This window comes from Penicillium atrosanguineum, assembly GCF_028827265.1.
Source record: "Penicillium atrosanguineum strain IBT 20685 chromosome Unknown utg000004l_segment0_segment0, whole genome shotgun sequence".
NCBI classification, from domain to species: Eukaryota; Fungi; Ascomycota; class Eurotiomycetes; order Eurotiales; family Aspergillaceae; genus Penicillium; species Penicillium atrosanguineum.
In genome coordinates, this window is record NW_026623136.1 from 1,067,266 (window position 1) to 1,083,924 (window position 16,659).

General features: G+C 46.0%; 7 protein-coding genes across 7 annotated transcripts; 5 read left to right on the forward strand and 2 right to left on the reverse strand.

The window, feature by feature from the left end:
- Window positions 1–182: 182 nt before the first annotated feature.
- Window positions 183–2,067, reverse strand: N7443_005710 (uncharacterized protein; the record flags this gene model as incomplete). The annotated part of the gene is made up of 7 exons (XM_056885766.1): window positions 183–380; window positions 436–843; window positions 908–1,274; window positions 1,338–1,496; window positions 1,557–1,681; window positions 1,748–1,841; window positions 1,916–2,067. The coding sequence occupies 7 exons, from the start codon at window positions 2,065–2,067 to the stop codon at window positions 183–185; spliced, it is 1,503 nt and encodes a 500-aa protein (XP_056741214.1).
- A 929-nt stretch (window positions 2,068–2,996) lies between these two features.
- On the forward strand, window positions 2,997–4,464 carry N7443_005711 (M20 family metallopeptidase; the record flags this gene model as incomplete). The annotated part of the gene is made up of 5 exons (XM_056885767.1): window positions 2,997–3,077; window positions 3,146–3,528; window positions 3,591–3,977; window positions 4,035–4,162; window positions 4,223–4,464. 5 exons carry the CDS (start codon window positions 2,997–2,999, stop codon window positions 4,462–4,464), a joined length of 1,221 nt encoding a protein of 406 aa, XP_056741215.1.
- A 1,825-nt stretch (window positions 4,465–6,289) lies between these two features.
- Window positions 6,290–6,667, forward strand: N7443_005712 (uncharacterized protein; the record flags this gene model as incomplete). The annotated part of the gene is made up of 1 exon (XM_056885768.1): window positions 6,290–6,667. One exon carries the CDS (start codon window positions 6,290–6,292, stop codon window positions 6,665–6,667), a length of 378 nt encoding a protein of 125 aa, XP_056741216.1.
- A 1,602-nt stretch (window positions 6,668–8,269) lies between these two features.
- On the forward strand, window positions 8,270–9,647 carry pyr8 (acetyltransferase pyr8; the record flags this gene model as incomplete). The annotated part of the gene is made up of 2 exons (XM_056885769.1): window positions 8,270–9,036; window positions 9,128–9,647. 2 exons carry the CDS (start codon window positions 8,270–8,272, stop codon window positions 9,645–9,647), a joined length of 1,287 nt encoding a protein of 428 aa, XP_056741217.1.
- A 270-nt stretch (window positions 9,648–9,917) lies between these two features.
- On the forward strand, window positions 9,918–10,668 carry N7443_005714 (uncharacterized protein; the record flags this gene model as incomplete). Its single annotated transcript, XM_056885770.1, has 2 exons — window positions 9,918–10,470; window positions 10,532–10,668. 2 exons carry the CDS (start codon window positions 9,918–9,920, stop codon window positions 10,666–10,668), a joined length of 690 nt encoding a protein of 229 aa, XP_056741218.1.
- Window positions 10,669–11,058: 390 nt separating this feature from the next.
- Window positions 11,059–12,368, forward strand: N7443_005715 (bZIP transcription factor; the record flags this gene model as incomplete). Its single annotated transcript, XM_056885771.1, has 2 exons — window positions 11,059–11,173; window positions 11,236–12,368. 2 exons carry the CDS (start codon window positions 11,059–11,061, stop codon window positions 12,366–12,368), a joined length of 1,248 nt encoding a protein of 415 aa, XP_056741219.1.
- A 96-nt stretch (window positions 12,369–12,464) lies between these two features.
- N7443_005716 (endo alpha-1,4 polygalactosaminidase) lies at window positions 12,465–13,397 on the reverse strand (the record flags this gene model as incomplete). Its single annotated transcript, XM_056885772.1, has 1 exon — window positions 12,465–13,397. One exon carries the CDS (start codon window positions 13,395–13,397, stop codon window positions 12,465–12,467), a length of 933 nt encoding a protein of 310 aa, XP_056741220.1.
- Window positions 13,398–16,659: the final 3,262 nt, after the last annotated feature.

Sequence of the window (16,659 nt, forward strand, 5' to 3'; positions counted from 1 at the left end):
AAAAGAGGCAGAGACTGAGTGGTCAACTAGTGATAGTGTCCTATTATTAAATGACATTCAGCTAATCAGGCCTCAGATGGCTTAGTCTCGAGAAAAGAAGTGAACCATCAGAGTCCGTTCGAAAAACGGTAGAGTGCTAAGAGGTTAATCTTGATTTCATGAATATAAACTAAGTAATGCACCTAAAGAGCATACCGGAAACCGGGAATCTGTCGATCCGTCTTGTTCGCTTGTGCTGCAACAACACCTTCCAGGTCAGAAATCACCACCTGGCCCTGCTTAGAGTCTCGTCGTTTGTTCTCCCAAATGTAGAATGTGAAAAGTAAACCGAGGAAGAGAATACCCAGCGCAAGTCCGCATAGTGATGCACGAATACCGGTCTAATCAACTATAAGTTATTTCGTCATGGAAGGTTAATCAGTCACGAGTACATACCGCATAAACAGGCTCCTCGGAAGCCAAAAAGAATTGCGGGCCCACAATATTGCCTACGCAATACGCAGCAAACACAGCAACACTGACCGTACTTCTCTTTGTGACACCGGCAACATTTGAGCTGACGATGCTCAAGATGAGGGGGATGTTGACAGCAAAAACCGCGACAAAGCACAGTCCAACCATTTTCGCAATCTTCTGGTCATCGTCGAGGGTGTATATCATAGCGGTACCGATGACGGATACTATGACATTGAGCACCATTACTGGGATACGAGAGGACGCGATGCATGTGGCGATAGTCGCAGTAATGACAAGGAAGACAAGTTGAGAAAGGCCCATTGGCATCTGAATCAACAGTGATTTGAAAGCAGAGAAACCGAATCCTTCAACAATGATGGCACCAAACTTTAATCATGTTAGCATTTCATCTAGATCCCTAAGAATGACATGGGTCGTAACATCAACCTACGCTAGTAAGTCCGCCATTGGCAAGATTCACGCAAAATGTATAAAATACCAAGAGCCATACTTGCGGGTCTTTCGCTGCATCCATGACCTGGCTCCACTGGAATGGCGTGGTTTCAGTGGCACCAGTCTTATTTGCCAGTGTTCGTTGCACTGCAATAGTTCGCTCCGTAGGTGTGAGGAAGGAAGCCGTGGCAGGCGAATCGGGTAGAACGAAGAAAAGAAACACGGCATAACCGGAAGTGATGGCTCCCAGTGCGAGGAATAATAGACGCCAGCTCTGCAGGTCCGAGGCAGAATGCCCGATTCCATATGCAACGACACCACCGATTATGTTGGCGATGCAATTGCCGACGAACCACGCACCTTGGCTGAAATAATGGTAAGATGTTAGCTCCGTTCGTTACTCTGTGATTTTAATGTGGATTATATACCGTGCTGGCTGCTCCTCGCGCTTATAGAACATTCCAGTGATTAATCCAAACCCTGGTGCGACGGCAGCTTCACCAACTCCGAGGAAAAATCGAGCAGTGATCAACCCAGCGAAGTTCTGGCAAGCTGCGTGACACATCAGAACGCCACCCCACAAAAATCTGTAAAGCAGGTGACATTAGTTTTGAAAGCGTAGCGGTCAGAGCGATACAGAGACTTACACAGATACCGCCAAATATTTTCCCAGGGGAAGACGGACAATCAAATAAGATGTTGGCCAGCTCCAGGCCAGGTATCCAAAGTAAAATATCGCGGAGCACCAAGTATATTGTGAACCAACAAGACCCTTTTCAAGAAGTTAGCAGCTGGTAAAGGTGACAAAGAGTACCGTATCTTGAAAAGGTAGACTCACAAGATCTGCTCGCAAATTCAACAGTGTTGCTTGACTTATAGCCAGTTTATCCATGTATTGAAGCATGTAGCACACTCCCATAGTTGGAATCATGCTATATAGTAGAAATCAGCATTCGTCCTGTTCTATTCAAGGCGTGACCCTGTTAAAGTCTCTTTGTATACTTACAAAAGATCTAGTTTCCTCAACAGTCGGCGTTCCTCTTCAGGGGATGCCTGATACTCAAAAACCTCGCCAATACTGGCATCTTGGCCTATTTCGTTTGCGACATAAGGCACTTTCTCATTATAGGTAAGGAATTCTTGTTGAGATTTCTCCATAATTGATGACCAAAAATAAAATTGAGACAGTATAGTATTACTTCTCGTCTGGATTAGCAAGACAGATCAAGGACGAAAGCAGATCTTTTATACAATCCTTCCCTTAAAATTATCCAACTGCCGTACGCAATCCCAGTATCATCTTATCTGGAGATCATTCATCGTAGAACCTCGCTTAACTACACCTAATCTACGGCAACTCGTATCAGCACATGATCTTCAGGAGGAATGTGTCCAAACTGGCACCTGATAGACGAATAATATGAAAAGAAATAACGCCTCATTTATTCTAGGTTTATCTTTTCCTATCGATGAACGTACTGTTTCCCGCGGAAAAAAAAGATCGGGGGTCAATTAATAGTGCCGAGAGAGGGGAGGCGTAGACTCGGCAAATAATACCACCATGGCGATTTATGGTCGGCAATAATCTTGTGGATGCTTGACGGTCGGCAATAAATTATGAGTGATTGGCTGCTACTTGATTTCTAGCCTGACGTCGGCAACTGAGAAAGTTAATCGCTGCCCCCGCATTGGTGCTCGTTATCTTATGCCGCCTCTCGGATGGTTAACGATAGCGCTATGAAGATAGATAGAGAATAAGTATTAGTAAATGTAGGACATAACTTCGACATAATTGATGGTTTTGTTATCCGAAAAGGATGCGAAAGTTAGGTTTCCATGTGCTGGAGGCACAAATTCTATGCGGACTCATGTCGAGGGCATCGTGTTTATGTTGCCGTATTTGCCGATTGTGCTTGGGCCCAAGGAGGGCAGTGCAGGTTCACATATAAGAGCCCGTAAGTCGCGTAAAATATGGGATAAAATTGACAGAGCAACATTTGAAGTTTGTCAGGCTCATTCACAAGAATTGACCAATAGCCAATTTTTCCAGAACGATCAACAAGATGACACAAACCCAAACTCTCACAATGTCAGACTCGGCAGTCCGAATTGCGATTGACACTGCTCTGGATAAGGTTGCTAAACAACTCCGCGAATTGAATCATGATGTGAGATTTCTTCCACCAGGCAAAGAGAATTGAACATCAAAACACAATGATTAACCAGTATGCTGCAGATATGGTCCAACCCCGAACTTGCCTACGAAGAACACCAAGCGCACGATAACATCTGTAACTTCCTTGAAAGCCAAGGTTTTACAGTCACCAGACATGCCTATGGTGTCGATACTAGCTTCGAATGCATCAGTGGCACAGAAGGTCGCCTGGTCAACTTCAACGCAGAGTACGACGCATTGCCTGATATTGGACATGCTTGTGGACACAATCTTATCGCAACCAGTAGCATTGCGGCATTTTTAGCATTGAGCCATCTACAGAAGGAGTTTGGGGTTGGCGGTCGCATTCAGTTGCTTGGTACACCTGCGGAAGAGAACGGTGGAGGTAAAGCCAAATTGCTCAACGCTGGGGCTTACAAGGAAGTTGATGTTTCTCTGATGGCGTACGTTTTCAATTTTCTCTTCAACGACCTTGAAATATCCTGGTGAAGCTGATGGCCTCTAGTCACGGAGGACCAAAGAAGATGGTTGGAGTGCCAGCCGATGGTGTAGCTGGAGTCCTAATGAATGCCCGGAAGGAGCTATGGGTAGAGTACTTTGGAAAGAATGCACACGCCGGAGGAAACCCATGGGAAGGTGTTAATGCGCTGGATGCACTGGTGACCGCATACAACGGTGTCTCCACCCTAAGACAGCATATTCTCCCCGATGAGCGAATTCACGGTGCATTCTTGGATGTGCCCAAGGTTGCCAACATTATTCCAGCATACACCAAGTCTTACTGGCAGATCCGAAGTCCGACTTTGGGTGGACTTGATAAGCTTATTGCAAGAGTTCGGCGGTGTATGGAGGGCGCCGCTACCACCAGCGGTTGCACAGTAAAGATTGAGGAGTGTGTCATGCTGCATACCATGTAATGAATGCGTGCTAATAAGTACTATTCTACCAGGGAGGGGCTGTATACGGATATTGTCTTGAATGACACCCTTTGTGATCGATATACCACTCACATGAAAGGATATGGGAAGAACATCATTCAGAAGTACGATAAGGTCTTGACCGGCTCATCTGACGTTGGTGAGTGACAATTTCCGCGCGCCTGTATGCGGTGGATAATAAATGTTGATAACATTACAGGGAACGTAAGCTATGCTGTTCCGACACTTCACTCGACATTTGCCATCCCAACCCCCGAAGGCTCCTACCCACACCATCCCTCGTTCACTGCCTGTGCTGGCACCGACGAAGCACACCAGGAGGCTATTACTGTCGGTAAAGGGCTGGCTCTCCTAGGCTGGGACATGTTGACCAATGACAACCTCTTCAGCACCGCTAAGTCTCAATGGGAAGGACAAATTCCGAGCAAGGCCGAGAACTGATAGCTTTCTTCAAGAGACTGGTCTTACAATCGCACGAAGATAGGGGAATGAGGATTTGTCGATACTAGTACATTAATTTATTGCATTCCAAATTGCTGGATAAAATCAACCCATGTGGCACTACGTAACCAATAAATATGGTATGGTAATTGCAACGGTTAGATGGCCGCTTTCAATTCAGTGTCGAAGGAGTCATTGCTCTTTAGAAATTCTAAGCAATTCGTTGAAAACATGCTTGATCGCCACAAAGGTTGCATGTGCGGAAAAATCAGAAAAATCAACTCTCTTAGGCCCGCTCTGCTTTTTAGACTATGGGTTCTCAAAAGCATGCTTGATTTACTAAAGTATCACTGCCTTCTAAATGCTAAAACGCGAGAACATATTATCCACATGTTTCATGAAACAGTATCAGTGAGTCTGAGGTACCTACAATAGCAGAGTTCACTACCGCCTGCATACCCGCAGGCTACCTATTCTAGCCGTAGCTACCAGCAGCACCAAAAGACAAGTCTGCGAACTTCATGACCGCAACGTCTACAATGTAAGCGAAGCGTAGAAGGTCAGCCTCAAGGCCAACGAAATATAAACTACCCATCACCAGCGCCGTCGAGCTCACCAATCCAACCAGCCTATTCTTCAGAAACCGCGTGACCTACGAGAGTTAGATCAAATTTTATATCTAAAAATGGCGTGCAATCAATGTGGTAAAGCTTCCTTTTCTCCGCGCCAGGCCAAAATACACCATAACAAAGATAAAATGGCGCTTCTCGAACTTGGCTCAGGTATGCGGGGCCCTGAAAATGCAAGCCTCTCTGGCTGTCACTGGAAATGATCGGCGCATATGTGTGTGTGCCTGGATTCCCGACCTCATACTTATTGCCCAATTCATCTGCATAACATTCCTTCCCAGCCACATGCCATCAAACAAATTTTAACTGGGATCAAGCCTCCCACATCCGTGTTCAATCATCGGTAATGCGCATTTATCTAGAACAGATGATATTATTGGTTCACGCGATCAAGCATTTCTTTTCCGAAGACAACCATCGTCTGCGGCCATTTGATTTGCCACAGCATGGAGACCTGCTGGCGCCGCTGATCAGGGTCGATACACAAACTGACCAATCGCAGGTGTGTCGAATTGCTCATAGTTCGATTTAGCTTAAAGCGGATGTTTCCATTGGTTTGCGTCATATTAAATTCTCTCCCGAGGCCATTTACTGCCTGCAGCAAGTTCCTGCGGTCCAACGAGAAGGAGAGTTGAGTTTGACGATCTTGAAAGATTAACAGCTTGTTTACTCAATATATGTCTGTCCGCCCGGTTCCTTCCACGCAAAACTGACACCCATTAAGGTAGCACTAGATTAGATCACCATCTCAACCCCTTGGTGGCACGAAGCTCTCAGAAGTGAAACTTGCTATCTTTTCCAACATTGCATAAATGAGATGTTCGAAGCGTCTTAGACTAGATGTCTCCCGAGGGCCCATTGTTTGGTCTTTCTCCTTCAGCTCTAGTGGCTACCGAATGCGGCGACAACACCAGACTAGATCCGGGTTGCCCAGGGCGATCTACCCACAAAAAAAAAAAAAGATGAAGACGGAAGATTGTGTTGATTCCAACTGTATGACTTATTTTTGTAAATCACTGATCTGCAGTCTGCGGTCAGTAAATCTCAAAATCTATAATAACATACACCATCCCATCATCAAATCTCTACCAGAACAAAAAAGCATCCCCCAACAATCACTCCCTCAAATACATTGAACAATTCAAAAGAGATTCAACAAAAGTTCTTCCAAAAGAACTATCACACGATAGCCAAAGATGCATTTTACCAATGTCGCTGCCCTGGCCCTTGGCCTCTTCGCCTCCTCCGGCCTCGCCATTCCTTCTTGGGTCAAGCCTGCCACTATCCAGCTCGCTAACGAGCAATCTGGAACGAGTGCCAACGTCGCTGTCCCTGTCGATGGTGTGAAACGTCCCATCCAGGAGCTCTGGGGCCACACTGCAGTTGCACATGAGGGCCTTGTCTTCGCTTCAAGCGCCATGATCACTGCTTTCCAGCAAACCACTGTTTGCGAATTTACTGAAGGGCCACGTCTAGACGTGAAACTGGATGCTGAGAAGACATACGCTTCTTTCGGGGGAGGTGTGAGGGACCTTTGTGCCGCCTATGTGGTGTGCAAGTGTGAGGGCATGTGAATGTCAGTAATGAAACAAGGCTTTGAATGGGAATGAAGGCTTGGCGATGTTTTTCTGTATATTTAACCGGTGTTTAGAATGGGAAATTTTCTAGTAGAGCTATATACGTGTTCTAGCCGTTATGCAAATGCTATTTTGGTCTATTTATGCTGTCTATATCCTCTCTTGCTACAAAGTAGACAGGGTGATGAATCATTGCTTATGAGTAATGTTGCTATATACCCTAGAAAGACAAGCTTCGCTAAAGCTACATTTGTTCTGTCTTATCGCAACCCGATTAAAGCCCGGGCACATTAAATATAAGTCAGGTTAATAAGAGGTCCTAGGATCGGTCAATGTGGGGGGGATAAATCAGAGTGTCAGTGCACGCCGATGGGGCTCAATCGGTTGATGTCTGTGAATTGCTAAAGATTTTTACTTCCCTTCTTTAATATCTCTCAAAATTTGACCTTGTTACTGAGAGAGCGGGGACTCGTGAAAACCTCAACTCAGAGCATAATTTCAAGCGCCCAATAAACAGCTCTTGCGACCGTCCGAGTTCTCAAAAACATCCTCCTCAGCATTGATATGCAATACATCTTGATCTCGCTCAACGCGTGTGCCGCAAATGGCGAGATGTGATTGTCACATCGCTTTCCATTCAGGCACACCTATTGTTCCAGCTCGACTTGAATCAAAAGCATAAAGAACAAAACCCTCTCTTGCTTATACGTTTCCCCGGCTGGTTTCCACCATATCGTTCCAGCCTCAGGGGAAAGACCGAAGATCATGGAACTGTTGGAATCGATCCTAAATGTTCGATTTCACGTTTATCATCGTTCAGCCTGATGTAAAGGCCACTTTCACACATAAAGACGCCAGCTGGCGCCGCATGGCCCCCGATCATTGATCAGGTTCTCTTTACAGTGAATCAAGCTCGAGGCGGCAGATGGCTGATCGGCCATATATACAGGACCTAGGCGAAGAAAACACTGTAAAGGATTTATATTCACACTCCTGGTCCATATCAAATCCGCCCCTAATAGATGACTTTATCGAATAGGTCCGTTGGACGGAGGTAGGACAACTTCGTGAAACAATAATTATGTGGGACGATGGCGATATACAGATTTTATCTATATATTCGTCTTATTCCTTCAAGGAAAAGGAGAAGCACCACTTCGGGAAGCACTGGAGGTATATGGCATGATCGTGGTGAAACTCCGAGAAGTACAATGTGCAATGGGACCAAATCCTGGTCCTTTCACGGTGGTAAAGAAAATTTCTCGGCACCGCGCTGTAAAAATGGACACGAAAATACTCAAGGCAAGCGCTTCAAGCGATTGCGTCAATATAATTGAATACAAATGCTCAACCCTTTTATCATTGGAAATAGCTATATAAACGCTAAACCAAAATAGGCAATCCCCCGCTAAAGCCTTATTTGGCTGTGTTTGGCCTCAACGCGTAGTAAACGCGCAGATCTCACGGGCTGAAAAAAAAGAAAGAAAAAAAGCAATGGGAAACGAAAATTTTGCCAAACACACGTCTCCAATACGTTAATCAATTCGATTTAATCGCTTCAATCATATGTCTCCTTTTTCCCGCCCCTTGATCGTCGACATGGGAGAAGGCGATGCCCCAGCCTCTTCACATATTCTTCAAATCAGTGGTCTCTACGCCATACATTGCCTGATCCCCGCGACTTTGCTTATCGCGACCTCGAAGCAGTCAATTTTTAGGTACCTTTCAGTTCCATGTTCGCTTTTACTCGCACACCAGGCTGTACATGTGGCCTCCGCGCTGGGCCCGGGTTTTTTCTGGTGTGAACTCGTTCGCCTATTCGTGACGATCATCTTCCAGTGCCTGAACTTATTGCTTATCAATCCAAAAGATAACAGCGATGTTCCTGCTGAGGTCGACCAGGGCCTTGTGGATCGACTCTATTACGCGACCAGCCTCTTTACTCAGCCTCGAGGGGTAAACACGGCCTGGCAGGTGAAGAATTGCCCGTCACAACCACAATATTATCAACGCAGAGGTTGGATTATCCCTCCTCGGGATCGTTTCTTGATTAGACAAATAGCTATCGCTGTTTGGCAATATTTGGCTCTCGATGTCTTCGCTACTCTTGCGTTGCAGCAAGCCTTAGAGCAAAAGAAGCACGAAACGCTGCCTCCAACTGTGCAGTGGGATCTATCAGTTGAACAATGGATTGAGCGAATAATTTCCAATCTGGTCGCCGGATTTGTTGTGAGTCGAATTCTAATCGACTTTCACCATCGGGCCTTTTCTATTATCATTGTCGGACTTCGACTTGATTCCCCGTCAAACTGCCCTCCTTTATTTGGAAAGGCAGCAAATGCCTACACATTGCGGGGGTTTTGGGGGTAAGCTGCTCACTTCTTCGTTACACTGAGGGTGACCCTTCGCTTGATTGGGTTGTCACATGGGGGAAAGCTTGCTAATTAGATCCCACAGTAAATTCTGGCACCAGCTTTTGCGTCAACCACTCACCTCCGTCAGCAAATTTATTACTCGGGACCTACTAGGCTTACCATCACAGACTTCAGCTGAGAAGTATATGAACATCTTCACTATATTCTTCTTCTCCGGCGCGCTACATGTCGTGCTCGATACTGTGCAGGGAATTCCGGCAGATGAGTCTGGTGCCATGCTCTTTTTCTCATTAGCCCCGCTAGGTCTCCTGATTGAGGACGGCATTAGAACGCTTTGGAGAGCTTTTGTCGATTTGAGTTATGGGAATCAGACAAACAAGAAAGGTACATTGCCAATGTGGCAGAAAACCCTTGGCTTTCTCTGGACTATGGTATGGCTGGGTGTCACATCAACTTGTTACCTTTATCCGCAGATGCTGAGGCCGCAGAATCAGGCTCTAGTTCCTTATAGTTTGGCTAGTCAGGTTGGGCTGCCCGTGGTAGGGTTGGCGGTTGTCGTGGGTGGGGCCATTGTGGCATTTGTATTCGAGGTTGAAATTTGAGAATTTGCATAGATCACCCCGCTGGTGCTATCTGGCTCATATATTGAGTCTCAGTCAATTTAAGAATCTAAATTTACCTTTCAGAATTTCAAGGTGCCAAGGTCGATCCCCGCACGGGAGGCGTAGTTGTGGATAACGTCAGCCACTGAAATGGTTCACAAAATATCACCGAAACAAGACTCTGCCATTTCTCATCCCTTTCTTGCTCTGATCTCCTCAAGATTCTGTGTCTCCTCTACTCAATACTTCCCTCTCGCACGACATTTTATCATGACCTCCGCCGCGGTGTTCGGCTGTACAGGAGCTGTGGGCTCTCAGATCCTCGCCACACTTCTCGCCTCAGACGTCGCCTCATCTGTCAAGACCATCTCCCGGAGACTTCCAATCGCGCAGTCCCCAAAGCTTCAGGCGATTGAGGAAGGCGACATCACAAAATGGGGTGGCATGATCTCTTCCTTGTCCCCCAAACTATCCATGGTCTTTAACGCAGTCGGTACCACCAGAGCGACAGCTGGTGGAATCCAGAATCAGTGGAGAATTGACCATGATTCATGTGTTGAGAATGCCAAAGCTGCCAAGAAAGCCGAAGTGAAGACATACGTGTACATTTCCAGTGGAGGGACCAGGGGCTTTCTCTCGAGCTACGTGCCTTACTCGAAGATGAAGATCGGAGTGGAAAATACCATTAAGGATCTTGACTTTGAACACGCTATTATCCTGCGCCCGGGTATGATCATTGGAAGAGAGACCTCGAAAGCTCCAATGTTGGAGAAAATGGTGGAGAGCCTGAAGAATCTGTCGCAAGGTGTTCAGGACATGATAGGTATTGTCGACCCAATTAGCGGCCAGACATTTCCAGTTTGTGACTAATCATCTATAATTAGGTCAAGATCAAACCACCATTGGTAGAGCTGCCGTGGCAGCTGCTCGCATGGCTGAAGAAGGGAATGCGCCCTCCAAGTACTGGGTTCTGGAACAGGCCGATATAGTCAGGCTCGGCAGAGACGAGTGGAAGGACTAAGGGGCTGTCTTTAGGCAAAAATTGCTTGCCCCTCTCATTGAAAATATGATAAATTGTATCTATGTCATCTCTAGGAGGTCTATCGGATTCGGGGTCATTATCATTTCTTACTCATGGCTCTCCCTACACAACCACGAATTTTTCCATGTAGCGACTACACCATCCTGTATAGAGCCTGCGATGTTATCGATTCCCACATGGAAGAGTGATTTGGGCTTTTCGCATCCTGAATTCGACTTGTCTTGAGCGGAATCCAAGACTCGCCATGGTTGTCACGTGATGAGCAGTTGCGGCTTGCTGACTCCCCGAAATCTTTCTCTCACTTGCATTTGATGTCATGCTGTGCACACTATCAACCATAATATCATTAAACACTGATTTTGACAAAATATGCCACCGCAAACAGCAAAGAAAGGTGAAAGCGCAGGGCAGGAGAGGCGGAAACCTGTCCGCCGTGACCCTGAGAAAAGACGGCAACAGAATATTGAAGCCCAAAGAAAGTACCGTGAGTGGTGGCCTTCTGTGATCACTGCCTCTATCGAAACTGCATACTCATGACTTGATTAGGAGCAAAGATTCGTGAGCGCCTTAATCACCTTGAAGCAGTTGCAGCAGGGGTGACGAGCACAGGCCCACCTGAAACACTGGCAACGCCCGGCTCACCCACTACTTCAGCTGACCTTATTGCAACAAGTCTCCCGACTTCTGATGCCTCAATCAAACTTGCATCTAGTCCATCGGTGGAGACTCCAGGGGAATCTCAGCATCTCATATCACAGACCGATAACAGCCTCTCAGCTCTCGCATCATGGGAATCTATCGACTATTCTAAGTTAGATGACTCGTCATCCGGAGTAAGCTTATGGGATGCAACAACAAAATTTGACCCACTTCCAGATTATGGCTCATCGTTATCGTGTGAATGGGGTTCGACAACATACGTTGACCCATCCTTTCTCATCCGCGATAACCACGATAGTGGCATAGTCCAATACTGGACAACTAGCTTAAATTGTGGCTGCTCTACCCGACACATTCAGATTCAGACAAAAGGAGTCGACCCATCGAGTTTTAAAGATGCCAAGATACTCACACTCGGCTATCCTGCAACCACAGCTGACCCATATGCAAACAACCTTCGTATCGACACAGTCTGCACTGCCGCTGCTCTACGCACCATTGGAATGCAACTTGGTGTTAATGAGGAGGCTCTTTGTGCCGATGAATCTCTCTCGCCATTCTTTCGGTTCACCACAGGCTCGGTGGACTTCATGGTCCAATCTACCATGATCAAGACCGTGCAACAAACATTCAAGTCATTGAAGCCGGACTTGAGGCCGAGCAGAGAGCAGATAACTGTCAAACATCATCCATGTATAGACGTTCTGCCCTTTCCAACATTACGAAATAACTTTATTACTCATCAAGATGAGTTTGACGAGGATGAGTTGTTCATGGACGTCTTTAATGGCTTGGTGTGCTGGGGAGGTGCCGGTATTGGGAAAAGAGATCGAGATATCAATACTGGATATGTGTCGACGGGCACGCCGTGGGATGTGCGGAGTTGGGAGGCAAAGCAATGGTTTTTGAAGAAGTATTGGGTCCTACTGGGTGGCGAAGATGGTGAACTTGTCCGACAAAGTGAATGGTGGCGTGGTATCAGGGGAGAAGAAACGTTAAGCATAGAATTGCCTAGCTAGGAACATAGGCGCCCACCAGGACGAATATTCATGTTTCTTTGCCAAGCGACACTGGCATTAATGACAGCTTGCGGGAAATCACACATCCAATTGACTTTAGCAATACTGAACCCAGGCATCCAGGTCCATGTTTTTGATGACAGTCGAGAACTTATCCGCGCTCTTCACGTTGCAGACCGTGGACTTCTCTTCATTTGTCACGCGGGTTTTGATCTTCATGTTGACATCAATGTCTCCAACATACTCGATGTGGAACACGGGTTTGTTGACATCCGTAAAAGCAGCATATACATCACACTCATCATACTGGGCACATTGCTCGTTCACAGACCATTGCATTTTTTCGATGATAGAGGCAATAATGTCGCCTCCGTTTTTGAGCCCAACAGACATGCCACGGGAGTGAGCCTCGGACGAAAGAAAATCCAAGTAATTGATAGAATCAGCTTCGGTCAGACCGAGACCGTTGTCGTTGCCATATGCATCAATGTTGTCTGGGTCAACACCATCGCAGCCCTTATTCTGTGCCATATCGAGACGAGATTTCATAATCTGGCGGACATTGTTTGAATGAACATCCAGCCAGCGCTCTCCTGGCCAGTCCTCAAGTTCGTTGCCAAAGTCTGAATCAGAGAATTTGCTCGCGTCAGAGCGCCAGTCTTCATAAGTCCCAGCAGAGAGATAGCAGATCACTTTGGCACCCTTGGTGTGTATCCTCGAGATTGTTGCATGAGTATTATCAAAAAGGTCAATATCAAAGACATCGGCGTCCATGGAGATGTCATCGACTGGGTTTTCCAACTGGATCTGCCATTTGATCCCTGCTTTGGGCTGCCAAGTAACGGCGGTATTCGAAGTCTGAGCTTCTTCATCGCTCCACTTGAGGATCCGCTTGTAAATTGGGCTGACTGGTTGCTCGGCTTTGATATTAAGGCCAAATGCAAGGAGCATCAAGCCAACAATGCAAAGGTATATAAGATTCTTCTTGAATAGCCAAGGTCCCCATTTACAATCCCGATAGAACGCCATAGTAACCTTTGGGAGATAAGAAAGCGTAAAAAGAACAGCTCGTCTTGAATAAATATGAAAGGAGTCAGAGAAGTGAATTGAAAAATCTTTGAACTCGGACCTGCCGGCTCTCAAGTAAAGGAATGACTAAGAGGAGATGGACGAATCGACAAATAAATAAATTCTCAGTGAGTGCGATAGTAGTGATTGCTGGGTGCAATCCTCAGCCTTAAATACTTGAGATAATCGATGGCCAGAGGTAGGCAGGTCATAGATGTTTCATCATTTACTAGAAAAGACAATATTGTTCCTAGAAAGAATACAGGTATGATACGATCGGAGCAACAGTTGGAAAAACAACCGTTGAGGGCAACTCAAAAGTGCACCTCGAACCAATGAAAGCAATTCCGCGACGTACATGGGAAGGAACTTGACGGAAGCAGGTCATGAATGTTCCGAGGAGCGATCTTGAAACATACGCCAAGAACAGTCAGCGCTAGACAGAGAAGACCCTTCCTCCGCCACAACCTTCCTTCAATCAAATCCCAAACGATTTCTTGCATAGACGCTTGGACCTTTTTCTGATAGCCAGCTCTTGCTGATACATTCCAATCAGAGGCTATGTGGAATACCAGCTTTGGTGAATCAGAAGATTTCAAACCCGATAAAAGCCCCATTATACGGCCAAGATCCTTGGCGTATAGGCCCACGGTCGGCTCGTCCAGTGAGTTCGATCGTAGATCACGAAAAATAGACATATATCACCGACGGTTATGAGACAGCAAAACTCTGATCCTGCATCTTCGACGTCCGCATTCTCAGATTAATTCTAAACTTTTTCCTTTTTTACGAACGCCTTCTCTTGGCAAGCGGAATCCTAGATCAATCTAAGGGTCACCCTTTTGTCCTTAATATCTCTATGCTTATGTTTCAAACTACCCCTGGGCGCTAAAAAGAAGACTGGTGTCTGACCATAAAAATTGACCCAATCGAATCGCGCCGTTTCGCAAAAAAGTCTCGGCGTGCAGGTGAGTGCCCTTATGAATACAATTAACTAACAATCGTTAAAAGACTTGAAATTGTGACTGATCTGAGACTTTTTTTATATCTTTATGTGCAATAATGTGTATTCTCTGCTAGCTGTTATGATGGTTCTACGTATATCCGATTGAACCAAACAAAGTCTTTGATAATCGAATCAAATTTCAAGAAGATAGTTTGGCAAAGAAGAGCAAAGCCCTCGGGGAGCTACCTGTAGCTCTTTTGCGAAAATTTCTCTTCTTTCTCTTCTATATCTCATTCAAAACTTCCTATTACTCTACTCTCCATCCACCTAACTGAAAGCGGCATCATGTTTCAAATTTGGCGTGGAAGTGATCCGGTACTGTCCTATTTGAACGCAGAAGAACATGAAGAATCGGTTGGTATCAGGGCATCCGAAAAATTTAGTCTCATCTCAGGGGGGAAACGACAACTATACCAATGACAAGCATCAAATGGGAAAGGTACTGGGGTGGAACATGCCAAGGACCATTCACTGAAGACGCCGTGCAAGGGTCAGACGGGTTGAGTCACGGGGACCATCATGGGTGCAAAGTGCCCCGACAGCGGCAAATGCAACCGATACACGTGCTAGTAATAGAATGACCCCACGGGGAGTCAGTAGATAGCCCGTTCTAGCCAATGACCAGCCAAAGCGCTTGCTTATGCACTGGGACATAAACTGAGAAGTGCCCAGGATCTCAGGTGCAACCGTGAGAAATATGGCCAAGACGAGGATCATGGACTAAGACTTAAGCGATACAAGGGAAGCGATGAGGAGTTGGAAGGACTGAGATAGGTGGAACTTAAAAGTATTGGGATGTGATTCTTCCGAACCGTTATCACTATAGGCGGTAGTAGTTTCTAGCTTTGATATAGATAGTGAAATGGGGATGGCTCGATGGCTGTCTGACAATGCAGATTGGAAAACAGCAAACAACTGACAACACACACACAGCCAGCACGTAGTATAGGTCGTCTCTTGGGGGAGGTCGCAAGTGTCCTTGGTGAGGCCGTGGGACCGTCCGGGCAATCCTGAACGCAGCAATCCTAAATGAGGCCGTACGGTTTTCAGACTGAGGCCATATATAATGTACTTAATACGGCATCATAAATCAAAGAATGTAGTGATAACTGGAGTGAATTGGGTAGATGCCTCTTCCATCTCTATCCTCACGTAGAAGCTGTTGCTTACACCTAAGGTATTCTGTCAGTACGAATACCGCGGTGGACTGGAGATACAATTACCCTTCATGTTTATTACTTATGTAATCTAGAATCCCCCTATAAATTGCTAGAATCACGGGTAATACAGAAACAGAGCTGTTTACATCGTTGATTGGTTGCGTACAAAACATTCTGACATATTCGTGACACCCCAGGCCGCAACTGTATTCATTATGTCATGCGTTCCACCACTAAAATATCTAGCAGATATCTGAGAACTTATTCTCTTGATCGTAGCCTCAATTTACTCTTTAATTCGCCCACTAGCTTGAATAATATAGATACAACCTATCTCACTAGTTCGGAGATACTCCGGAAGATCCTCGATATACTCTATCTCTGTGGCACTAAGCGGGTTACCTTAGTGTGTGTAAGATAGGTTGGGCTAGGATTAAGATGAATCCACTAGATTAGGTTAGAACCAGTCGTCTGTCAGATATCTATGGGATATCTAGTTACTCGAGTATCTTCCTCTCTCTCCTTCCGCTCCCCAATACATCGATCGGTCGTATCGTCGAGAGTACTCGCTAGACCTTGAGTAGTAGCCATATTATCAGTATAAAGAGCGGGGTCTAAAGCCGTATACGAGGGGTGGGTAAAAGGTAAGAAAACATTTATGCGCAAGGGCTTGGTCACCATACCGCGCTAAACCTCTTTCGTAACCTCACCTCGAGAATTGGTTTCAAAAGAGGTTTAGCGCCGACGCGTCAATTCTAGAGACCCACCGGGTCAATTCTCGATGCCAGCTATACACTCAGTTGTTAGCTCGGCCTGTCAAGTTGGGCGCTAGCCAATATTGGGACATGGAAATTCGTACTGTTACACCACTTATAATTGAGACACTCTACGGTCTCTCAATTCTCCATGGCGAGCTAACGAGTTCAAAGAAGAATGGATGCGAAAAAAGCAAAAAAAACATACAACAGCAGGGATTCGCTGGTGGTCACCCACCCAACTACTAACCTGCCGGCGTGTGGCTTAAGTACGGCTGAGCGGACGGGAAGCCCTGTTCTCC